This window comes from Peromyscus eremicus, chromosome 12, assembly GCF_949786415.1.
Source record: "Peromyscus eremicus chromosome 12, PerEre_H2_v1, whole genome shotgun sequence".
Lineage (NCBI taxonomy): Eukaryota > Metazoa > Chordata > Mammalia > Rodentia > Cricetidae > Peromyscus > Peromyscus eremicus.
The window spans coordinates 4,556,193-4,582,308 of NC_081428.1; the positions used below are offsets into that span (position 1 = coordinate 4,556,193).

Genomic DNA, 26,116 nt, shown 5'->3' on the forward strand with positions numbered 1-26,116 from the left:
GGAAGGACGTCTGGATGGAGGGATTCTACTCAGCATCTGGGAGGTAAATCAGCCACAGACTCAGGCTGCAGACTGCTCTGGTCTAGGCAGGTTCAACTCACTGAGGTGCGTGCGTTTGATCTCAGTTCCCCCTGTTGTCCCGAGTTGGTGGCTAATTTTGTGAGTCAACTCCGAGAGTTTTTAGATGCAATTAGAAGTTAAATCCCTGGAGGCTGGATGGTTCAGAGGTCAACGGCACACGCTGCTTGTGCACAGGACCCGGGTTCAGTCCCCAGTTCCCCACAAGACAGCTGATCACTGCACTGGATCAGACGCCCTCTCCTGGCCTTCCTGGGCACCAGGTACCCATGTGGTGCACATACATAAGTTCAGGCAAAACACTCATACACATCAAATATTCTTAAAAAGTTTAATTCTCAAGTCTGAGCGTAGCGAGAGGTGCTGAAGAGCATTGCATCTGGGCTTTGAACTACCATTTCTGACTGTTACTTGGATCTTGCTTTGTAGACCAGGCTGACCTTGAACTCACAGAGATCCACCTGCCTCTTGCTCTTGAGTCCTGGGATTAAAGGTGTGCAACTCTGAAGTGTTTGATTCTTATCTGAGTTCTTCCTAAAGGACTCAGAGCCTTTTCAAAACTTAGTTATGGGAGGAAAACCAAGATGTCTCACTGCTGAGAATCGTTAGGGCATCTGGCTCCTTCAAACAGCTTCAGATAAGAGGTTTTGATCTGTGGAAACTGACTTGCTAAGAGGTATAAATAGTAACAACAAAAAAAAGTTTTTCAAAGTAACTGTCAGTTCACCGGCTGATTCCCCTGCTGTTTGGCTAAACCTAAAATTCACCTTGGAGTGACCCTAATTCCTTCACGGACCCACACAAAACAGAACACGGACACTGAGTAAGCAGCCTGTCTTCAGTGCAGTGGAACCACTCCAACACCTGAGGCTGAACTGCCCCTCTAGGCACGAGGGGAGCCTGCAGCAGACCTGCTTCCTGCCACCCTCCCTGGTCCACGTCCACCCTCCCTAGTCCACGGCCGCCCTTCCCACTGGCTCTGTTCTCTGGAGAACCAGGAGTGTCTTGGGCAGCTACATCTACACGTCTCTTACCGATTTCCTGAGGTCAAGTCCCACCTGCCTTTCTGAAGTGTCCTCCAGCTCCCTCAGCTCCCCAGAGGGGACCCTTCAACGCTGGCTGCCCTGGAGCCTCTGGGGTGAGTACTAACTATGCCTGGCTCACCCACAGAGGCTGACTCTAACGACCTAACCCACATGGGGGTTGATTTTATCCTGCTTTCTGAGCAAAGCAGGCTGGGACCCAATGGTCCACCACTCTAGGGTGGATAGGCAGGGGTGGGGTGGGGTGGGAAATAAGAGGGAAGAAGGGAATTGCTAGGGAAAGGGAGACCAGGGAAGGGGCGCTGCCAGGGCCTCCCACGTCTCCTCTCCTCCAAATTCATGTTTTCCCCAAGGTCTGACAAAGGCCTTGACCAGAGGACAAGTAACCTAGAGCAAATCCCACTTGAGATGCCTTTTGGGGACAACATCTGAGGACACCAAGTCAGTTGAGTATTCAGAAATAAGTACCCCTGGGTGATCAGTGCTAAGTACTCCTTACCACAACTTTACAGACTCTTCACACCTCCCTTCAGAGCCCAAACTGGAGGAAAGCCCAGGCTTTGCTGGTGAGAACGGTACATTCCATACAAGACACGAGGCAGAGGCCACACTGAAGAGATCTCCTCAACCACCACACAGGCTGCTGAGATGGCTCAGCAGATAAAGGAGCCTGCTGCCAGGCCTGGAGACCCAAGTTCAGTTCTCAAGACCCACACTGTCAAAAGAAGAGACCCAACTACCAGATTGTTCTCTGACCTCGGCATGTGCACACGGATCATACGCACACACACGTGCACATACACGTACAAAACCAGAGGAAGCACAAATGAACCAATGAGCATTCACACGTTTCACTCATAATTCCCTTGCATGTGTGTCCAGCTCTGGCCACCAGGGCCTTAAGCTGACGTGGGAGACCACTCTGGCCATGCCTGCTGCAAGGCCAGGCAGGACAGCCCTCAAGGCCTCCGAGCAGAGTCAGTGAGCGAGTGACCTCCAGTGGTCACTGGGAGCACTGCATGCTTCCACTTGGAGTTCTCATTTGTGGTCCAGGTGGCCTGCCCCTCCTGTTTCTTCTCCTCAGCACCCAAGTGTGTTAAGTCCCTCAAGTGAAGGGACCCAGGTGCAGATCACATTTCCTAGTCTCAGAAACTCATCAAAGAGGCGTTAGCCGGGCAGTGGTGACCCACGCCTTTAATCCCAGCACTCGGGAGGCAGAGGCAGGTGGATCTCTTGTGTGCTTCAGGCCAGCCTGGTCTACAGAGTGAGTTCCAGGACAGCCAGGGCTACACAGAGAAACCCTCTCGAAAAACAAAACAAAACAAACAAACAAACAAAGAGGCGTTGGCCTCGCTCCACAGAGTCCCCGTAGAAAGGGATGACAGAGAAGGGTATGCAGGCTGCTGGAGCAAAGTCAGCAGACACATTTCTCTACGGGAATCAACTCATGGGTATTTATTCCGCTCCAATACCACTGTAACCAGCCTCTCAGCTCATGGGCCTCCTGCACACAGGGGTGCCGGACCCCGGTAAGCCTCAAGAAGACTTGGGAGCCTCATCAGGACCCAGGGTTTGGGCACCTCCTTCATGTTCCGGAAGTCTGGGCCTTTTCACTTCGGGAGGCTCGTCCTGGGGCTCGCCAGGCATCTCTGAAAAATGAACAGGCATAAGGTTAGCAAGCAGTGAGGGCGAGTCAGGTCAGGCGACAGGAAATACAGAGTGAAGATGAGGGGCGAATGGCCTGTGAGATCTGGTACTGCCACAAGGCAGAGGTACACCAAGGTGACTGTGTGTCAAGACGGGCCACATCTGCAACAGCTGAGGGTGTGACAGGGTAAGAGGTGGCATCAGGTGGGGACTGGAGAGGTGGCTCAGCAGTTAGGAGCACTGAGTGTTCTTCTAGAGAACCCAGGTTCAATTCCCAGCACCCACACGGCAGTTCACAAGTGTCTGTCACTCCAGTCCCAGGGGATCTGACACCCTCACACAGACACACATGCAGACGAAACACCAATGCACATAAAATTAAAAAAAAAGAAAAAGGTGGTTGGGGCTGGAGAGATGGTTCAGAGGTTAAGAGCACTGGCTGCTCTTTCAAAGGACCCAGGTTCAATTCCCAGTACCCACACGGCAGTTCACAACTTTCTGTAACTCCAGTTCCAGGGGATCTGACACCCTCACACATTCCTGCAGACAAAACCCAAAGTAAGCCAGGCGGTGATGGCATACGCCTTTAATCCCAGCACTCGGGAGGCAGAGCCAGGAGGATCTCTGTGAGTTCGAGGCCAGCCTGGTCTACAAAGTGAGTTCCAGGACAGGCACAAAACTACACAGAGAAACCCTGTCTCGAAAAACCAAAAAAAAAAAAAAAAACAAAAACCCCAAAGTACATTAAATAAATAAATCCTTTAAAAAAAAAAAAAAAGGTGGCATCAGGGATGTTATTAAGTCCCCTACAATACTACTCGTCTGCCCCAGACGTCAGCTGGCATGAAGTGGAGAGACCTATCCCCCAGAAGCCTCTACCGTTCAGTGCAAGGGTCACTTTACTCCTGGTAAAGCAAATGCCATCATGTCCAAAGGACGGTTGCAATAGGACACTGGCCTTCTCAGAGCTTTCTTTATAAGGTCAGGTGTTAACTTCCAAAGAACACATCCTATCGATGAAATGCCTGCCAAAGCCGGAACTACCCTCTTACCTGGCTCCATCTCTTCTGTGGAGGAGGGGGCAGTTCCGCTGGTGGGCAGTGGATTTGGCGAAGCTTCTGCTTTTAACGGTGTTAAGTTTATTCTCCTTAATTAGAAAAAGTAAAAGGGGGAGCTGCTCCTTAGTGTCAGAGAAACTGTTTAGGTATAAAGCTAAGTTTCAAAACCACCAAAGGAAATGCATAGATTTTCCCCCACAGCATATCCAGCAGGGTCGTAAACGTTGTGACATGCTGCCATGCCCAGTGAGGACAATGTTCTCGTGGGAGGCTCTGCCACCACAGTTCATAGTCAACCGTCACCATAACCAATCACCAAGTTCCAAAAGCTGAGCCCTGCTGGGTAGGAGTCTAGTTCACACCTTGCAGAATGTGAACCCAAAACACACATGGTCCCTTTTTAAATTTGGAGTTTTGCTTCCCAATAACTAGTGTTTTCTTTTTAAAGTTAAAACTGCAGGGAGGGGCTGGAGAGATGGCTCAGAGGTTAAGAGCACTGTTTGTTCTTCCAAAGGTCCTGAGTTCAATTCCCAGCAACCACATGGTGGCTCACAACCATCTGTAATGAGATCTGGCGCCCTCTTCTGGCCTGCAGGGACACATGCAGACAGAACACTGTATACATAATAAATAAATAAATCTTTAAAAAAAAAACTGCAGGGAACTTGGTAAATGGATCAGAAGACATCAAGAGAAGCAATTTAACACCAAAAATATCTCAAAGAATGCCTTCCCACACCTAAAAGAAACAGAATATTAAAAACACATCTTATGCCTGGTGGTGGCGGTGGTGGCGCACGCCTTTAACCCCAGCACTCAGGGAGGCAGAGGCAGGTGGATCACTGTGAGTTCAAGGCCAGCCTGGTCTACACAGCGAGTTCCAGGACAGCCAGGGATACATGGTAAAATCATGTTTCAAAACACCAAGAGACAAAAAAAGAAAAATCCACCACATTGTGGGGTTGGAGAGATGGTTTAGAAATGAGGAGTGTTTGCTGCTCTGCCAGAGGACCCAAGTACAGCTCCCAGGACTGTCAAGGATGTCTAGGGGACCTGACACCATTTTCTAGCCTCCAAAGGCACCTGTGTGCACATGAGTATGTGCACTCATGCGTGTGCACGCGCGTGCATGCACACACACACACAGTTTTTTAAAATGCATTCTTATTCTATACAAAATAGATTTCAAAAGAGCCAAACATTACATTTGAATTGTATTATGAATTCACTAATGGTCGGAGGCACACAGCAGGAGACTGGGAGGCAAGTGGGAATCCAACCTAGCAGCCCACACCTCACTGAGTCCACCTAGAGGATGAGAAGGGACGGGTGGAGTGGGCAGTGCAGTGTCAGGGGACAACTGGGCATCAGAGATGAAGAAGGAAGGAAAACCCGGGCTGGCACTGGCACCTCCTGGTGCAGAAGGACGTGGGCAGCAGCTGTCTGCAGCAGGAAATGCCCGCACAAATGCATGCTAGCAGATGGCTGTGGCCAGGACATCACCCGGGAGGCCCCAGCCCACCAATGCCCACAGCCAAGCAGCTCAGGAAGATGCGCACACAGCAGCTCTCCTCAGCCCTGAAGGAGGGAATCCCCCATTTGTGTCACGTGGATAAGCCTGGAAGACTTGCTGAGTACAAGACCAGGATCTCCTCGAGATGAGGGATCAGAAGGGTTGTGCTCATGGATTTTTCTTGGGGGTAGGGATGGGGGACTGAGACAGGGTCTTGTATGTACTCAAGCTGGTCTGGAACTTATTACGTGGTCCAGGATGCCCCAAACTCAGTCTTTCTGCCTCAGCCTCCCAAGTGCCTGGAGGTGCGTGCCATCATGCCACGTGGATTGATCTCACAGGGAGTGAGAGCGTGACGGAGGCTGGAGTGAGGAGAGGGACAAGGGGCTCGGCAGTTGGCAGTGTCACTGCTAGACAAAGAGTAAGTTTTGGTGGCCCAGAGCACAGCCGAGGGACATGGTTAACAATGGGGATGTGCGTAAGAGCAGAGTCTCAAAAGGCTACCTGCTTAGGGATGGAAATGCTAAATGACCCAACTGGACCCATACGCAACGTACACGCATACCAAAATACCATAACGTGCTGGGTGTTGGTGGCTCATGCCTTAATCCCAGCACTCATGAGGCAAGGGCAGGCCTCTGAGTTTCAGGCCAGCCTGGTCTACAGAGCAAATTCCAGCACAGCCAGGGCTACACAGAGAAACCCTGTCTGGAAAAAAACAAACGCAATGTATCCCATGGGAACATATGGTAATAATGTACTAATCAAAATTAAATCAGGAGTTGGGAATGTAGTTCACTTGGTAGGGTACTTGCCTAGCACGGACAGAGTCCCCAGCAGTACATAAAACTAGATGACCCTAGCACTCGGGACAGAGCAGGAGGACTGCAGAAAGTTCCAGGCCAGCCTGGGCTCCGTGAGACCCTGCTCCCATTTTAAATAAATAAATACAAGGCTCGAAGTTTACAAGAATGTGCCTGTGATGGTGTGGATAAGCCTCCTGCAAAGGCCCAGAAGGTCCCTGGGCTGTGGTGTTATGGGAAGGAGGTCCAAGGGATGCTGCTGGGTCACTGAGGGTGCCCTTGAAGGGGATACAGGGACACTGGTTCCTTCTTCCCTGGTGGGTCCTCTCCTCCATGAGATGAGCAGCCTCCTTCCCCCACACGCCCACCATCCTGTAGTGACATGGCCCAGAGCTAAGAGGCGATCCACTGTGGACCGATGCCTCAGAGCCTGTGAGCCAAACAAGGCTTTCCTCCTTCTCAGTGACTGTTTCAGGCATTTAGTGAGTGTCGGAGAGCTCCGTGATGTAGCACTCCCGTGATTTCCTATACCACGGGGTGCCTGGTGTCGCTGGCTGAAAAGAGGGCTCTTCCTGTCCTTGTATGCTCATAACCTAAGAGGAACAAACCCCTGCCAGAGAACACGACCGGGGCGGGGGTCACAAGACCAGAACGACAGAAGATGCACTCAAATTGGTCCAGGGCCTCCCCCAGGAAGCAGGCACGAAGATCGCAAAGGGCAGAGTGTACTCTGGAAACACGACAGCAGAGTCAGGAGACAAGGCAAGAAGACAGAAGAAAAGACCCAGGACCGACGGCAGGGGAGGCAGGCCACCTAGCATACATCACAGATGGTACCACGGGCAGAGGCTAGGCTTTACCCCTAGGTAGGACACACAGGTCCAGAAGGAGGGAAGTGGCCCCTTCAGTGTTTGCCGGGGCTCATTTCCCAATGACAGTTTCTTGTTTTGTCAAATGCTCTTACCGGGGAGTTGTCTTGCCCCAGGACTGCAGCGTGTTTAGTGTGACCCTCCGGGGTTGAGGGGCTTTTGTGTTTTGACTAGCGGGCTGCAGGGTCTTCTCCTCAGAAGGTCGTGGCAAGGAGCTTTTGCCAGCAGGCGTGGCTGAGGGACTGTCCTTGATGGCAGACGGAGCTGGAGACTGTGTGGTTGGTGAGGGGGTGGTGCAGGGACTGCTGGGGTCCTGGATTCTGCCAGTGGGGGTCCCTTCGACCGATCTGGATCCTGGTGAAGATCCCTGGTGTGTCTGGATCTTGGTTTTCTTTGCTGTATCAGGAGTTCTTATGCTCAAAACTGGCTTCTCCTTCAAAGGTATGCCAAGTTCACCCTTCTCGAAGGTCACAAACGAGCAATAACCATCCGTGGAGGAAATGGCCAGGAAGGTCCCATCACTGGACCTGTGTTCCCAGAACAAGGAAGAAGTCAGTTACTGACGTCTACAGATCACGCTCACACTTCCAAGACCAGGCAGGAAATGGAAGGTGGAGCCAATCACAAGTTGTGTTTGTTTGAAGGCAACAGTCAGGGGAACCGCACAACAGACGGTTTGAACACACTCTTCAGGCACGCAGTGTCCTTTCCCAATCCCACCTCAGTCTCCGGAGCCACCGGGATCTATGTGCCCTCCCATCACCTTCACCTGGATAAATGTGAGGCGATCTTTTCTTTTCTCAACATAAAGAATAAATTTAGGGCGGCTGAGACAGGTCAGTCAGTGAAGGCGCTTGCTGTTCAGGCCTGACCATGAGCTGTTCCCGGGAGCTATGTGAGGAGACCGCAGAGGACCAACTCTACGGAGCTGACCTCTGACCTCCATATGTGAGCTGTGGCACACCCCCCCCCACACACACACATACACACACACTAAATAAAAAATCTTATATTAAAAAATTTAAAGAAAAACAAAGGACCTACAGAGGTAGTTCGGTCGGTAGAGTTCCTGTCTAGTGTGTCTGAGGCCCCGGGTCCAGTACCAAGCATGAACTGGGATTGTGGGTAAATGCCTCTCACCCCAGCACAAGGCAAGGGGAAGCTGGAGGATCAGGATTTCAAGGTCATCCTCAGGCACAGAATAGAGTTAGGCCACCCGAAGCTACATGGCATTGGGGGGAGGGTAAGAATAATGGAGTGGCCAGGCTGCTGGGGTACAGGAGAGCCCAAGGCAATGGAGTCTGCCAGGAGCTAAGGCATCGAGGAAGGGCAGTGTCACGTGATCCTGGCAGGTGAGGTCTCTGACCAACAAGTCCCCAGGGCTTCCCCTCAGCTAACTGGGATTTGGCTGACCCCACAGAGCTATGTGCATGGCATCAGAACTCACTGCTGGGAAGAGAGATGGCTCAACATGTCAGAATGTTTGTGTGCAAGACCGATGACCTCAGTTCAGATCCCTGGAACCGTGTGGAAGGAGAGAACAGACTCCTGTAAGTTGTTCTCTGACGTTCAGATGCACACTATGTACATGTATGTGCACACACACACACACACACACACACACACACACACACACCAGGAACAAAATAGAAACTGGGGAACAAGACCAAATTGGAGATTGTGGAGACAAAACACTCCCTGTCGGAGAGGCCCCACCTCCTCCACATCCTCTGTCTGTTAGCTACTCACCAGGAAATGTCACTCAGGGTGTGGTAATGGATGTTAGACACGTAGCCAAATGGGAAAGGCTGCTGAGTGTCATAGAGCAGCACGGAGTCCTCGGAGGCCACGGCAAACACCATCCGGTAGGGCAGGCTCACCAGCTCGGGGCTGGGCTCCTCCGACGCTTTCTCTGTGGGGAGAGGACAAGCTGACTGAGGCTGAAGAGGAGCAGTTCCCAAAGGAGAGAGCCAGTCCTCCCCAAATTCCTCCCTCTGGGAAGGGAATGCCATGTCACTAGGGGCTAGTTTACTGTAAGCCGTACAGACGAGCTCAGTTCCTGGGCTGGCAGGACGGATCAGTGGGTAAAGGGAACTGCCACCAGGCCTGCCCATGTGAGTTTGATCCCCACATGGTGGAAGGAGAGAGCTGACTCCTTCAAGTTGTCCTCTGACCCGCACACATACCGTGAGGCACGAAACCACCACCCTCAACAACACACTTGCACATAATAATAAAATAAAAATTTCAATAAAAAGAATTCAAGACGTGTGTTGGTGTGTTGGTGCTGAACACCTTTAATCCCAGCATTCAGGAGGCAGAGGCAGGCGGATCTCTGTGAGTTCCAGGCCAGCCTGCTACAGAGCGAGTTCAAGGACAGCCAGGGCTGTTACACAGAGAAACTCTGTCTCAAAAACCAAAACCAAACAAAAAAAGAATTCAGCTCCTTCCATTTATGTGAGGAAGAATAAGAGGCCCAATCAGGAACCAAGGGGTTCTGAGTGTCGTGAACCTTCTAAGAAGTGCAGCTTTCTGTTAGGAGAACAGTTTCTTTCATTTAGTGTCTACTTTATAGAGTTCAGAAAGTGTTTCCTTTAGCAAGTGATGGCTTGTCTCTTTTGGGGGAGGGCGTGGCAGGAGTGAGTGTGTCTGTGTGTGTGTGTCTGTGTGTGTGTGTGTGTCTGTGTGTGTGTGTATGGTGTGTGTATGTGTGTGTGTGTATGTGTGTGTGTGTGTATGTGTGTGTGTCTGTGTGTGTGTGTCTGTGTCTGTGTGTCTGTGTCTGTGTGTGTCTGTGTGTGTGTGTCTGTGTGTGTGTATGTGTGTCTGTCTGTGTGTATGTGTGTGTGTGTCTGTGTGTGTGTGTATGGTGTGTGTATGTGTGTGTGTGTCTGTGTGTGTGTGTCTGTGTCTGTGTGTCTGTGTGTGTGTGTCTGTGTGTCTGTGTGTGTGTCTGTGTGTGTGTGTCTGTGTGTCTGTGTGTGTGTGTGTCTCTGTGTGTGTGTGCGCACGCACACACAAGCCTCACTCTCTGGCCCAGGCTGACCTATACTCTCCATACAGCCCAAGCAAACTTCAAACTCACAGCAAGACTCGTGGGCCAGCCTCCCAAGTGCTGAGACTTGACCATGCCTGCTCAAGTCATGTTTTTAAAGCTCTATACAGTTAGCGATGTCATTTACATTAAGGATTAAAAAGTTTAAAGTAGGGCCGGAGAGACGGCTCAGAGGTTAAGAGCACAGGCTGCTCATCCAGAGTTCAGTTCCCAGCAACCACATGGTGACTCACAACTATCTATAATGAGATCTGGTGCCCTCTTCTGGTGGGCAGGAATACATGCAGATAGAACACTGTATACATATTAAATACATAAATCTTTAAAAAGTTTAAAGCAGGACTGGAGAGATGGCTCAGAGGTTAAGAGCACTGACTGCTCTTCCAGAGGTCCTGAGTTCAATTCCCAGCAACCACATGATGGCTCACAACCATCTGTAATGAGATCTAGCGCCCTCTTCTGTATACATAATAAATAAATCTTTAAAAAAAAAAAAAAAAGTTTAAAGCAGCGTCTGCTTCCACCCTGAAGGAAATAGGGACCAGAATACTTTCCCCACTCTACTAGACTAAGTAAGTGGACAGCAGCTTTCAAGACACTGGCCAGCAGATGGTGAGGGACAGTGACCCCGAGAGTGAGCAGGTACACAGAGTCCACAGTCACCTCTACTGGCTCCCGGGCAAGCCCAGGGAAGGCACAGACCCCAGGCCCGACCTCAGAGATTCTCAGCTGAAAGCCTGAGCCTCAGAGCTCAGGAAGACCAAGGCAGCTGGAAAGCTCCAGGCTACAAGTGAATTGTCAGCTCAGTGCGGACTGGAGCAGGCCAGCGGAGACACTTCCTGAGACTGAGGAAGAACCTCAGAGAACAAAACATCCCCAGCGGTGTGTGCTTCCCAGGCTCAGGGAAACCTCACAGTCGCTGGACATCAGTTAGTGTACAAAAGGCTTTGCCTTAGGGTGCCAAGTGTGCTGTGCACCAAATGCTGCCTGGTCCTATTTAATGAACCTTAAAAGCAACAGCCCAAAGGATCAAAATGTTTCTAAGCAATATAACTTCATCCCTGAACAAACTTCAAGAATATTTACAAGACCAGCATTGGTTAAGGTGGACACAATCTATGGCACGAGATTAAAAATTCAGACACACAAAAAGAAGAGGAAGGGCTGGGGCCGTAGCTCAACTGGTTCAGCATGCAGAGCCCCGGGTTCAATACTCAGGGACACCTAACTGGGTGTGGTGGTGCATGCCCGGGACCCCAGTGTCCAGGGCCACACATCCTCAGCCGTGTGACAGTGAGTCTGAAACCAACTTAGACAACACAAGACCCAAAACAACAAAAAGCCTCGTGGAAAAACAAAATGAAACTAGTTAGTACTAATGTATTTTTTAACGTTGCTATAGATGAGAAAGTGTACTCTTGATAACGAGAATAAGGCACACTATGCATTACGGGACACTACACAGGAATATGCATGTCAAAAAGGCTATGGGAAGGACTCTTGATGTCTTCACAGCAAATGTCAACATCGAAGAGATGAGACACACCCTGATTTAAACATTATATTATACACACACTGAAACATCCTATGAGACATGCCCTAATATAAACATTACATTGTACACACACTGAAACACAGGATGCCCTCAGAAATGGATCACTTTTACACGTAAAAGGAACAAAATTAAAAATCTGAGCCAAATCTGCACAGCTTTCTCCACAAGACAGCCACCAAGTGCCCACTCGGGGAAAGCACACACCCCACACACTGTGGTTCTGATGTACCTGTTTCCGCCACGGGCCTCAGTTCGAAGTAGACAGGACAGCAGCGGACCGCGAGGGTCGCTTTCCCAGGGCACGGAAGGTGGGCGATGGGCCTGCAAGGGTCACCACAGGGTTAGCATCAGACACCGCTGCTCGGCAAGGCAAAACCGGGGCAGCTCTTCAGGCGCGTACCTTTTCAGATGTTTTCTGGAGAACACATACGTTGTGTTTGTCACATTTTCACCAGATTCCATACATCCAGCTGGGGAGTGGGGGGGGGGGGGGAAGAGTCATGGTTACACTGTTGCCCAGCAAAAGGTCCCAAGCCTTCCCATCTGGCTTGCAAAATATTCCTCCCCTGGAGTGGTAAACTGACAACATGTCTGTGACAGAAACACACACAAATGTTCCCTTTGTCCAGTTCCACCTGCCTGTCACCTCCACCTGAGGGGGGAAGCCCAGGGCAGGAAGAACTGGAGTCAGGAGCGTTCACTTGTAAACCCTGTGCTTGAGAACAGAGGCAGTCCAGCAGGTAAGCGTCCTGCGGGCAGGCCACTCCCGCACCAACGCCACCCACTGGACTAACCTACGAGAGCCACCGAATCCATCATCCTCCCCTGCCCAACCATCCCGCCAACACCAGCGGCCTCTAGAGAAACAAGCACCACCTACACCAGCTGGAAGAGCAGACCCACTCTGCTGCCCAGTCCCACCCACCCCAGCTTCCTCCCCGGGAACAGCCCTCTCCAGCAACACCAGCAGACCATAGGCACAGGCACCACCCACACCAGCGGGAAGAACAGACCCCACAGGCACAGGGAAAGCCCACATCAGCCAGAAGAACCAGACGATATGCGGGATCTAGGCACCCAAACCCCACAAACCTCAGCTGAGACAACCCTACTGGACCTGACAACCGCCAATCACCAGAACCCTTGGCCATTCAGGCCAGAAGATTATAAAGGAAATAGACAAAAAAGGAACAAAAGACCCAACCAGCAAAGACATCACAGGAATCAACACCTGTACCTGTAACTATCCCAAACCCAGGTGGGTAAACAGCAGTGTAAGAACACATTCAACAACATAAAGAGCAATATGGCACCACCTGAACCTAGTGGTTCTACATCAGCAAGACCTGAACATCCCAGCGCAGATGAGGCAGAAGAAAACGATCTTAAAAATAACTGTATGAAGATGATAGAGGCCCTTAAGGAGGACATGAAAAAATTCCCTTGAAGAAATTGAGGAAAAGACAAACAAAAGATTGGAAGAAATCAATAAATCCCTTAAAGAGAGCCAAGAGAGCAGAGGCAGACCCAGCTGCCAGCGCTCCACCTCAGAGCTCCCAGATCTGTTCCCAGCATTCAGACCTTGGCTGTCCATCTCCCCAAACCAACCCTTGGGTTGTCTGGAGACCTAGCCCACGCTGCAACCTGCAGCCTCTTGCAGAACCTGACTGTCACATGGTTTAAAACGTATGTGCATGCGTCTGACATGTAACGGACCATTCTAGAACTACAAGGGATGCATTACTCTTGCTTTTGCGCTTAGCTAGTCCCTGCCCACCTCTCCTCACTACCCCACTGTGACAAACCAATGCTGGTTGTCTCCCTGGGCACATCCAACAGCTCCCCACAGCTCAGGCACACACACTCCCACAGGGTGGTCTTTCAGTCTATCTGTTGTAAGAAGCAGATTTACACTGTTTGCTTGTTCCTGTCAACGGCTCATAAGTTGGCACACAGGGCACTAAGGCCTTTTTTTGGTCATGCTACAATATTTACTAGTAGAAAAATACCATCCTCTGTTGAGAGGTACTGATTTGGGGGCTTTAGATACTTTGGTTTGGTGGGAGGGTTGGTTGTTTTTATTTGCTTGGTTTTGATTTGTTTGAGACAGGGTCTCATGCATCCCAGGCTGGCCTCGAACTCACTATACAGCCAAGGATGACCTTGAACTCCTGGTTCTCCTACCTCCTCCTTCCAACACTAAGTGATGAATTACAGCCAAGTGCCACCACATGGCATTGACATACAGGCCTAGAGATTCCTATGCCCTTTCCTTGCTAAGGAATTGTGCCTCAGATGTGAGACAGGGATTGGATGGCGTTAACTGTTGCCAGGCTGCATTGGAAACACTAACAAGCGGCATTCCCAGTGTACGTACCCACATCCTGCACCGCAGTAAAACGGGAACTGTTACTTTTTTCAATCTGAAGAGAGTAGCAACATCTACACTGTCACCACAGTTCAGTTCTGCGTTTGCCTGTTTCTGGGCGTCAGAACTGGTTCTTGGATGCAACTGGACCCTTCCCTCATTACTCTATTTATTTATGGCCCTCAGAGCCTCACACACGTTAGGCCAGCACTTGACCAATAAGTTACAGCCAGGCCTCATTTTCCTTTAGGAAAGCTTTCTACAATTGTGTTTTGTTTTCTTGCCAATTGAGAGGGCTGCTGCATAGGATACATTGTATCAAAAGCATCAGCTGCCACTTCTATCGTGTGTCACAGGCGGCTACACCTTTATCATATGAAAGCTAAACCTTCAGACCCAGGCCTGGCGGTGCACACCGATAACCCCGGCAGTCAGGAAACGGATTCTGGGATCAGAAATCAAGATCATCCTCAGCTACATAACAAGTCCAGGGCTAACCTGAGCCACACAAGGCCATGACACAAGACAAAACAAAACAAGTTCTGGGATACAGATGTAGCTCAGTTGGTAGAATGCTTGCCTAGTATGCTTGAGGTCCTGGGTTCAAGTCCCAGTACTGTTTAAACACCGTGTGCTGGTGCATGCCTGTCATCCCAGCTGCTGGGGGTGGAGGAGTTCTAGGTTACCCCCAGATACACAGTGAATTCCAGGTCTGCCTGGGATGTGTGGAACAAACAAAAATTAGGACAGACGGATGGGAATGTGTAAGAGCGAAAACTCTTCTAAGTAAAATTCATCTTAGAGAAAACACCGCTCCAAGCCTCTCAACTCCCAAACTTCTATGAACATCAAAATCATGACATTATCCAATGGCCAGGGTGGCAGTGTCTGAAGTTCCCGGAGGACGTTGTGCAGACAGTACGCTCTGCTCACACTTGCCAGAGCTGAAAAGTGTCACAATGGGAACACAGACGTCCCCATGCTGCCATCACACCCCTGTCACGTGTTGTCAGACACACCTGGAGTGAGAAGCAAAGATCCGTCTGGAGTGAAACTGAGTCTGCGGAAGAATGACTTCATGCTGTCGTCATGAAACATCCGGAAGCTTCTTGCCTGTGGCACACAGAGCTTGAAGTCATTCCAAGACATCTCACACAAAGGCTCACCACCTAGAACTGGCTTGCTGAGAACTTGACTGAGAACCAGTCAGGAATGACTACCCAGAAACACAGAATTAAATCACTCATGAGAACTCGTCAGCCAAGAAGGCAGTCCGAGAGGAAGCCTCATTAGCTGGTTCACAGGTCCGCAAGGGTTAGGAGTCCCCAGATCTCAAAGTATTGTTGAAAGGAAAGGTGAAATATTCTATGCTGGGCTGGCAAAATGGCTCAGGGGTAAAAGGTACTTGTTGCCAAGCCTGTTGACCAGAGTCCCCAGGATTCACACAGTGGCCTCAGAGAACTGACTTCTGACCTTCATAAGCCCGCTGGGACATGTGCCCACACACAGATGAAATTACAATAAAAAGTACTTCCTACCTCTCCTTCAGGCCCTAGTCCAGACAGCATCTTTGAAACGTTGAAGGCCACACGCTTCTTCTGAGTGCTATAGACACGCAGCACCCTGAAGAAAGAGAAGTCTGAGTCGACTGGACACAGGAACTGGATCTCTAACAACTTACTGCCCGTCTGTGTGTGCCACACAGCTTCAGCTGAACCGTTACGGACAACTAGACTTCACTGAGGGATTCGGAAGGAAGCACCTAAGTATGCCACAGTGGGAAATAGGGAACACGTTTATTTTTACTTCACTTCCCTTACTTATCTCTCAGTGAATAAATAGTTCTGCTGCCCACACGAGGAAGGTGAATCCTCATTTGTGGGCCATGACGACTGGCCCAATATCAACACGTATGACTAGAGTGAGATCTGTTCTGCGTGGACAGTCTTGTTTGCAGAGATTTCTAGCATAAGGAGTGCCAGACACAGAAACTCACACCTGTGATTCCAGCACCTGGAGGATCACCATGAGTTCAAAGCCAGCCTTGGCTACAGAATGAGACGCTGGAAGCTGAGGCAGGAGGATCAGAAAGACATGGTTGTGCCCCTCCCGCCCTCTAAAAGAGCAAGGATGGAAAACGCCAGTGAATAAATCTTGCTCCCAAGTTACATTGTTCCCACTAACCAAACTGTTCTCTCTCACGTGCCTCAAGGAGACATCAGAAAATGCACAGCATTCCGAGCAGGAGTGTGGTAGTTTGAATGTAATCAGCTCCCATAATCTCACAAGGAGTGGCACTATCAGGAGGTGTGGCTTTGTTGGAGTGGGTGTGGCCTTGTTGGAGGAAGTGTGTCACTGTGGGGGTGGACTTTGAGGTTTCTTATGCTCAGGATACTGCCCCGTGAGTCAGTTGACTTCCGGTTGCCTGCAAGATGCAGGATACTCGGCTATCTCCAGCACCATGTCTGCCTGTCTGCTGCCAGGCTCCCTGCCATAGTGAACTGAACCTCTGAAACTGTAAACGAGCCACCACAAATAAAAGTTGCCTCTCTAAGGGCTGCCGTGGTCATGGTGTCTCTTCACAGCAACAGAAACCCTGAGACAGGGAGCATCTACAATCCTTGCATACTGTCCTTATCTCAGGGCCATATTAAATCAATCTTTAAATCAAAAGCAGCCGAGGACTGGGGCTGTGGCTCCACTGCCCAAACGCTTGCCCGGCAGCCTGACCCCAGCACTGCACAGCCCAAGGCATGGTGGAGCAAGCGGAAAGCTTAGCACTCAGGAGGTGGAGCAAGAGGGTGTGAAGTTCCAAGACAGCCTTGGCTATGAAGAAAGTTTGAGGCCAGCCTGGGCTACATGAAATATTGTCTCAAAAAAAAAAAAAAAAAAAAACAATAAAGGGCTGGCGAGATGGCTCAGTGGTTAAGTACACTGGCGGCTCTTGCAGAGGACCCAGGTTCAATTCCCAGCACCTACATAGTGGCTCACAACTGTCTGGAACTCCGGTTCCAGGGGATTTGTCACCTGTTTTGACCTCTGTGGGCACACATGCAGCCAAACATTCATACGCGTAAAAGTAAAATAAATCAATCTAAAAAAAGTATATAAAAGCCGCTACAGCAGTAAACCACGATCAGCGTCAAGTGTGGGGTGTTTGCCCAGCATCAGCAGGTTCTGTCTGATCCCCAGCACTGCAAAAGAAATGGGAAGTGACCATCTCAATCCACCCACCACCTTACTAGTGTGTCTCCTGGAAATCAGTCGAGTTGACGTTAAAACGTTCTTCGTAATGGGGTGGAGAGAGGGCTCGGTGACTAAGAGCGCGGCGCGCGTGGCTCTTGCAGGGGACCCCAGTTTGTTCCCAGCACTGACAGCTCCCAACTGCTGGTAACTCCAGTTTCAGGGGATCCAATGCCATCTTCTGCCTCCAAGAGCACCAGGCACACACATGGTGCATGGACACACGTGCAGACACACACACAAGCTCCTTCTCCATTAATTCACCCAGCCAATGAAGATTCAATGCTGTCAGCTCTGCATAAGGCACCTGACCTCATTGGTCTCTAATTCCTGTCTTGTCAGAATAAGCAAAACAAAAACAAAAGCCCAAACCAGACCGTCAATCCCCTTAGAGAGGCCGTGATAAACTCTGCAAAACCTTTCCTGTCACTTACACACCTGTCACAACTCAGGGTCGCAACGTATTGACCCAAAGGGTCCCAGGTAACTCCTTGTACGTAACTTTTATGTTCATTGAAAATGGAAATCTTCTGTCCTACAAAGAAGCACACAAAAGCATTACCAAGACTCCCGAAAAGCGCACCGCACGAACTAAGACTTCCACACGACCACCTAGTTCCAGTCTTCCCTTCCGCAGGCAGTCCAGAGAGGCTGTGTTCCAAATCCCGTGTCAGGCTCGAGGGACCCACAGGTCACTCCACACAGCCCTGCCCTCCAATCACAGCAGTCAGGGTAAGGGAGCCGGGCATCTACAGCAAGCATAAGGCTATGTGGGTCACAGGAGGCAGGTGTGAGCATCCCAGACCTGAGTTGAGTCCTCTGGGTTGGGTAAGAAGGGGGGACGGGGACGAGAGCATCCCTCACCCGGTCACAGCTGAGCTTAGCATACGTGGTGGTGACACCTGCTAATGGTGGAGAGAGGGGGCGGGAACAAGGCGAGGAGGAGGAGGAGGAGGAGGAGGAGGAGGAGGAGGAGGAGGAGGAGGAGCCACAGCACAGTCAGAGAACTCTGCAGGTCAGCAACAAGCTGGGAGGACCCACAGCTGGAACCGACCTGTGTTTCGAAGAGGAAGCTCAAGCCAGATGTGCACACCAGTGACCACCTGGGAAGGGGAGGGCAGAGGGATCCAGGGTCCAAGGCTAGCCTTGGTTATAAAGAGCTTCAAGACACCCTGGGCTACCTGAGACCCTGTCTCGAAAAACTCAGACAAACCAATAAACTGAAGTTTAGAAAATAGGACAGAAAGAGTCATAAGCTAGGTCATATCCACAGAAGGGTGGAGGGGCTGGAGCTGGGATGGCAGGGACACTCAGTGGGAAAGCCAGCGGCACAGAGCTTTACTGGATGAAAGGAAAAGTTACCAAGCTACAACCACTGACTAGCCCCCAAATTACTAGTATACTTCAGACTAGTACACTTCACTCGAACTATGCAATAGTTAATAATTTAAGTTACTGTGGGAGCCCACCTAGGTTTCCTAGTGAGATCTGAGCTTGCTTTACCAGCAGGGCTGCATAAGAGGATGACTGGGCACAGGCCTGGGTACCAGGTGTTTGGAAGGGTCTGCACTTGGCTGTGTTGAGCGGGGGGTGGGGTGGGGTGTCTTTTGTTCTTCCCCTTGGCATGGTCATAAAAAGCCCTTTGGAATAAAGTTCAGGGTTGAAGAATAAGGACCCAGGCCCTCCCAAGGCTATCCTGTGTTTCTGTCTTTCCTCTCATCACCTGGGTATCTCTTTCCATCTAATATTTCTCACTTCTCCCTCCTCAAGAGTTCCCTGGGGTAAAAGTGGGAGCAGGTCTCCCACCACTTACCATTCAAAGGCTTTAACCATTTGAAAGCAAACAAAAAAGCAAGCCCAAGGCCCTGGGTTCAACCCACGAGAGGGGTGGGAGAGAAAACCTCCTCCAAGAAGTGGTCTACCCTTCATTTTCCCAACTCCTTCACCTCCTTCCCATCCTCTCACCCACCCCACTGCCACCCCGCTTCCACACCCACCACCCACCAGCACCGCTAACCCAGTGCCCATGACCCACACGGCACAGGGACATGCTTCAGTCTGATCTCCCTCCCTCTCTCGCTCTCTCTAGCTCTCTCTCTCTCTCTGTACCTTTGGCTGTCCTGGAACTCACAGACCAGGCTGCCCTCGAACTCACAGAGATCCATCCACCTGCCTCTGCCTCCTGAGTGCCGGGATTAAAGGCATGCACCAACACCACGCAGCCTAATTCTAATTGTGCCGTCCTCCTTCCTCAATCTTTAGGGATTGAAAAGAGCGCTCAAGGGGGCCTGTGTAGATCGCAAATCAGCTAGTCAAGAGAGGAACACGAGGACAGGCCTGCCCAAGGGCAAGGGTTCGAGAAACAGGCCTGAGGCCAGGGCTGGGAAACAGAGGCGGGACACAACACAGACACCAGCTGGGGTTTGTCCCCAAGGTGAAAGGGGAGGAAGGGGGTCAGTGGGACAGACTCTGATGGTTTAGGATCACACTGGAGACAAACTAGACAGAGAACAGCAGGCCAGAGGGAGCCTGGTGGTTCAGTGACACTGGCCCCATGGCTCATATATTTGAATGTTGGGTCCCCAGTTGGTGAAACTGTTTGGGAAGGATTAGGAGGTGTGGCCTTGTTGGAAAAGATGTGTCACTGGGGCTGGATTTTAAGGCTTTAAACGGCTGTGCCATTTCCAGTTAGCTTGCTCTCCCTCTCTGCTTCACGGCTGTGGAGGAAGATGCAAGCTCTCGGGTGTGGCTCCAGTGCCGTGCCTGCCTGTCGTCGCTGTACTTCCCACCATGATGGACGCGGACTCTGACCCTCTGAAACCATGATCACCAAATTAAACACTTTCTTTTATAAGTCGCCTTGGTCTTGGTGTCTTATCCCAGCAACAGAACAGTAACCTGATAGGGGTAACAAACCAGAGGGAGAACTCTGGGACCTGGGGGGGGAAGGGGGAGGGGAGCGCGGCTCTCAAGTAATAGCTCTGGTAAACAGGAGGCAGGAGAGGGACACGTCATTGAGGTTGACACTGACAGAAGAAGTGATGGAGGTCTGGGATGAGGCCTTGACTTCTGCCTCTACCAAAACTGCTCCCGGCTCAGCACCCCCAACCTAACATTTCCCGCCTCCTCATAACAGCAAAAGTATACCACCAGCTGGAGCTCAGCAGATCGGAGCACTTCCTGCTCTTGCACAGGAATCAAGCTCGGTGGTTCCTAGTACCCAGACTGGGAGCCTTACCACTGCCTACAGCTCTTTCTCCAGGGGATCGGCCAACCTAGCCTGGACTCCACGACACTGCACACACACGCACATACACATCATTTTAATAAAATAAATAAATCACTCACCTTTGCTGACATCCCATATGATAACTGTGTTATCCACAGAAGCAGAGGCCATCAAATTCCCGTCAGTGGCCCAGCAAATGTCATACACATCTTCCAAGTGGCCCCTAGAGCCCAAAGTCAGGAGAAATAACATCATTTCTGCAGAAGAGAAAAGCTTTCAAAAAGTTCCAAGTCTGGGACCATGCGTTCAAATGAGACTCTAGAAGGTCTCGTGGAGATGTGTCAGCCCTGGCTACAAACGTGTTTTCAAATAGCTGGATCTAAAATAAGTCAGAGGGCCTTGCAGGCCTACGGGGACAATCCCAGCACTGGGAACCTGGGCAACAGGAGGTAATTCAAGGCTAGCCTGGGCTACACAGCTAGGCTGCCTAGCTCAAAACCACCAGTTGCAGAAGGTGGGGGTGAGGGGGGTGGGAGGGGGGATGTGTTAATTATTTTTTTTAACCAAGGAAAATCTCATAATAGAAGGAAATATCTATTCTTATCTGTTTTTAATCCTTTATTATGTTATGAAGTAGGCAAAAGTTTTAAGTTAGGCACATGAACATTTTGGGTTTTTTTTTGAGACAGGGTTTCTCTTGTGCAGCCTTGGCTATTCTGAAACTCACTCTGTAGAACAGGCTGGCCTTGAACTTAGGGATCTGCCTGCCTCTGCCGGATGTGCCACCACCATCCGGCAGGTACACAAACTATTAAAGTATTCAGGCTGTAAAGAAGAGTCACGCCAGCTGGAACTTAAGCACACTTGCTGCCCTTTCAGAGAAATCAAATTTGGTTCTCAGCACCAACGAGTACCACAGTATCCCCTGTAACTCCAATACTAAGGGACCTGACGCCCGCTTCTGACCTGTGCAGGTACCCACGCACACAACGGCATGCACTCTCACTCGTACACATAAATAATCATAAATTATAAAAAGTAATAAAAATAGATCTTCAATTTAAAAAAAGGGAAGGGTCACTCCCACAGCCCCTCCCCTTACCTCAGGGTTTTTACCACAGTCCAGTGCTCCTTATTCAGCTGAGCCTCATCCTCATCCTGAAAGGCGGTCTGCTCTGGCTCCTTGCTATCATTCATCTTCCATAGCAGAATGACGGCGTCTGTGGAGCAAACAGGCACAGCATGAACAAGGCTTTCCCACGCCATGCCTCCTCCATCTCTGGAGTTTTAGGGTGTTTTGTAAGTTTTATGTTGCTCAGTGGACACTCTGGCCATGAAGAGTCATTCACTTCTAAGAATATGGACAGACTGCCTGATGGTATGTGCCTGTAATCCAGCCTTGGGGAATCTAAGCCAGGAGGATCAGGCATTCAAGGCTAGCCTTCGCTACATGGTGAGTTTAAAGCTAGCCTGGGCTACATGGGACCCTCTCTTAGAAAAACACAAAGAATTTGAACAGGATAAGTAAATTTGCCTTCATCAATGAAACAAAACAAAAACAAAACCAATTCATAATAGACCCGACCTAGGATCATCATACATATAGGCGTCCCTGGGCCAGCTAAAGACCACTTCAAAGTGCATCGAGAAACCAGAGAAACACAGATAGCTGATCAGAAAGAGGAAAAGTAAGGGTTTGCAAACCATGCCCGTGGAAGCTTCATCGTGCTGCATACCCATCTCACAGAGCCCCTATGAGGACTGGACAGGGCAGTCCGCAGGAAGCCAACATGGGGGCTTGGATGCAGTAAGCCACCAACTACTGCCACCTATTCATATCTTCATGGACACATCAGAAACCTTAGCTTGACACTAGCAACGGTCTGAACCGACGACTTCTCCCTGCTGACTACAGGCTCACCATATAACCTGCCATGCGATCCTTTCGGCAGGTCCAGGAAGATCGGATGAGTGAGCAGGAAAGAAGACAAAAACAGCTCACTCAAAGCCACCTGGAATCCTACTTCACAAGCTCATCATGGAGCCTGCGGGAGAGGAAGCAGGTCTGGGAAGATCGGCACTCTCCATGAGGTGACTAGAGGGAGATTTTGGTCTTCAAGGCTAAGGGGCTTTGTAAAAGGGGAACTGTCCAGGGCCAGTTCATAGGAGACAGCCTACAGTCTCCTCAATGCTGTTCCACGTACCACTTTCCTGTAAATGTGTATATGCATATACATTGTATGCATGTACACAGACATACACCCACACATTCTGGGCGTCATGACACAGAATTCAATCATGACACTTTTTCCAAACAAAAACCATGATTTGCTTTACTCTATTCTGTCCTCTAGAGTATTTAAGGTATGGTATAAAGATTACTTTTCCTGTATCCTTTTTTCCCATCATAGCACAGTCAGACAATACAAATCAATCTATGGCAAACAGGCACAAATTATGGGAAGATTATACAGAGGTGCAGGCCCACGCCCAGCACCGTAGACAAGCTCAGCACCATCCTGGGCCAATGACAGTGTCACTGTGTGTCAACTTTTCCTACCACACCCAACCAGCCTGCAGGGGACAAATGGGGAAGGAGCTATTTTCAGAGGTATCTTCTGAGTGTAATGCTCTGTCCTCCATCTTCACACTCTGATACAGTCCAAAAATGTTACTTATTAAATAATTTGAAAGGCATACAGGGAGGGTAATGACACCCGAAATGGAAGACAGGTCTCAGGTCTCATTTTTTGACTTTCTTTCCTCAACAATATCTTGCTATTTATCCCAGGCCAGCCCTTCAATTCTCAGTCACCCTGTCTCAGCCTCCAAGGTGCTATGGTTGCAGGCCCATGTCACTCCTAGCTCAAAAGTCACTATTAGACAGGAAACACGTTAAGTGTCAGGTTGAAGAGCTATTAAGTACAATACTTACCATCTCCTCCAGATGCTAAGATCTCCCCAGTTGGAGAAAAACGTACGACATTGACAGCTTTGGTGTGCCGAGCAAGATTGGAGAGAAATTCCACAATGGCTTTCCCATCTGGCCCCTTCTCCACCTTCCAGATCTGTTGACAGCAAAATATTCACAAGAGAAAGACACTAGCCACCTTCCTCTCTCCCTCTCACTAGACAACTATCTGTTTTCTGGTAGAAAATGCATTTCCTTTTTGAAACTTGGCAAATTGAAGGAAGTGTTAGCAAAAATGTAAGCCAGCAGTCCCAGGACCTGCGATCTTCCCTTCCAGTTCTTTCTAGAGGAAATGGGCACGGCACAGGCACTCTACTCAGTTATTTTGACAATGTCTCACCTAACGCAGGCAGGCCTCAAACTCATCGCTAAGGAGAATCTCCAACTTCGGATCCTCCATCCTGTACCTCACAGGTGCTGGGAGTGCACGCCAGCAACAGAGTTCTCACTATTCTAAGGTACTGGGAACCCACTCGTAACAAAGTAGAGAACGTTAATTAAGAAAGCCAATCTCGCCGGGCGGTGGTGGCGCACGCCTTTAATCCCAGCACTCGGGAGGCAGAGCCAGGCGGATCTCTGTGAGTTCGAGGCCAGCCTGGGCTACCAAGTGAGTTCCAGGAAAGGCGCAAAGCTACACAGAGAAACCCTGTCTCGAAAAACCAAAAAAAAAAAAAAAAAAAAAAAAGCCAATCTCGCCAGCACTCCTTGCTTACCGACTTGAGGTGCTGGCTTCAGTTTCAAATACAGGAATGAAAACTTGGACTCCACATAGGACTTCCCTGTATCCTCCCACCGGCCCATTTACCCTGACGGCGGTGTCCACGCCTGCGGAAGCCAGCCTGTGGATCCTCCAGGCGGCACCATGCTGGAAGTCCAGGCTGTACACTGGCTCCTTGTTGTGCCAGGCGATTTCACACGTGATCACTTTCATCCTCCCAAGTCCCCACCGGGCAGAGAGAGGCTGGAAACGTTAGCAGAGTTAAACAGCGACCCTGGAACAGCAAGGGCGAACCAGGTAAACTGCACTGCAACGCAAGCTGCTACCGACGCGGGCATCTGCGAACCTCAGCTAAAATGCTCACACCGGCACTGACTTCCACTACTTTACCGTTCCGGAAGAGAAAGAAACCAAATACCCCAGATGGAGGCGAGGCGGGGGGTACAGCGCATCCCGCGGAGGTGGGGTCCAGGAACTGGCAACTGGGTACGGGCAGTCACCCTGGGCAGCGGCCTCCCGGGAGAGGGACTGGTGGGGAGGGGCGCGGGTTCGGGCGGCGCAGCCGGGCCTGGCGGGAGGCGCGCGGGTCCGGGTCCCGGTCGGGACTGCGGCCTGGGACCGACCGGCCTCTGCCTGCACCCGAGCCCGCGCCCGCGCCGCGATCCCGCCCCGCAGTCCCGGCGAGCAGCTGCAGCTCGACCCGGTTCAGAGGCACCGAAACCCGGGATCAGCAAGGAACTTACCTGCAGGGACGCGGTCCGCAAGGAGCCGCCACCACCCGCGGCTTCCCGCGCGCCGAAGACCACGCCTCCTGGAGGGCGGAGCTACGGACGCTCCTCCTCTGAGTGGGCGGGGCTGGCTCGGGGCAAGGGCTCCTGCTGGGCGGGGGTCCTAGGGCGTCCCTCCTCCCCGTGGGCGGGGCTGTCGCGACAGCGAGGCTTCCGGTGGGCGGGGCTCTGGACGCCCCTCCTTCCCGTGGGCGGGGCTGCCGGGGCCCGTGGCTCTTGCTGGGCGGGACCCGGAATTCTGTCCCCGCGCCTCCCGAGCCCAGGCAGGTCCTACCTTGGAGGTGCAAAGCCGACAGTTCTGCGGTGCTTTTCCAGGCGTCGCCGCAGCCTGCTCAGCCGACCCGGGTCTGCCTGAGGGGAATTTACAGTCTGGAAGAAAAGCAGGGCTAGAGACCAAGGCCAGCCTACAGTGGCGGGTTCCATCAGCAGACCCTGACTGTGATCCCCGCCCTCAGGGGGACCCTAAGCTCAAGGTTATCCTCAGCTACCTAGAGAGTTCCAGGCCAGCCTGGTCTACTTAAGACTAAACAAAAACAAAATGTAACACTTATTATAGGACAGATGGGAAACTGGGACTCACCCAATATTACCAGAAAACATCCACCCACCCCGTGAGTATTTGAATGCTGTCACTCCCCACCAAAGATCCCAGAATGCCTCTGGGGAAACTGTTTTCTGCCCTCTCCTAGTGATGTGAGCCTGGCATAGTTATGATATTAATCCAGCCCTCAAGAGGTAGAGGCAAAAAGAGGACCAGAAGTTCAAGGCCAAGTTTGAGGCCAGCATGGACTACATGAATGTAGGAAATCAAGTTGTAACTCCCATTCCAATTATTTAATGTTTAATTCATCCTCCATGGCCCTTCTTAATAATTTCACATACTTTTAAATGGCAAGACTCTTGTCTCCTTTGATCCTGACTTCTTATAGGCCAGCGTATGAAAATTACATTTTTTATAAAGAATGAATTTCAAGAGCTGGAGAGATGTCTCAGTGGTTATCTTCAAAGCACTTGCTACTTTGAGAGAGGGCCAGGGTTCAGTACCCAGCACCCACATGGTGGCTCACAACTATCTTTAATTCCAGATGCAGGTGATCCAACACTCTCTTCTGACCTCCAAGAGCACCAGTCATATGCATGGTGCACATACATACATACAGGCAAAACTCATACACATA

General features: G+C 50.6%; 1 protein-coding gene across 1 annotated transcript; it reads right to left on the reverse strand.

Annotated features, from left to right (window-relative positions):
- Positions 1 to 1,351: 1,351 nt before the first annotated feature.
- Chaf1b (chromatin assembly factor 1 subunit B) lies at positions 1,352 to 24,959 on the reverse strand. Its single transcript, XM_059277128.1, has 14 exons — positions 24,894 to 24,959; positions 24,238 to 24,424; positions 23,397 to 23,529; positions 21,564 to 21,681; positions 20,581 to 20,684; positions 17,671 to 17,767; positions 15,528 to 15,612; positions 15,009 to 15,102; positions 12,022 to 12,091; positions 11,851 to 11,942; positions 8,761 to 8,923; positions 7,107 to 7,538; positions 3,821 to 3,915; positions 1,352 to 2,770 (listed from the first exon to the last, which is right to left on the reverse strand). Exons 2-14 carry the CDS (start codon positions 24,361 to 24,363, stop codon positions 2,658 to 2,660), a joined length of 1,722 nt encoding a protein of 573 aa, XP_059133111.1. The 5' UTR covers positions 24,364 to 24,424; positions 24,894 to 24,959; the 3' UTR covers positions 1,352 to 2,657.
- Between the last annotated feature and the right edge of the window lie 1,157 nt (positions 24,960 to 26,116).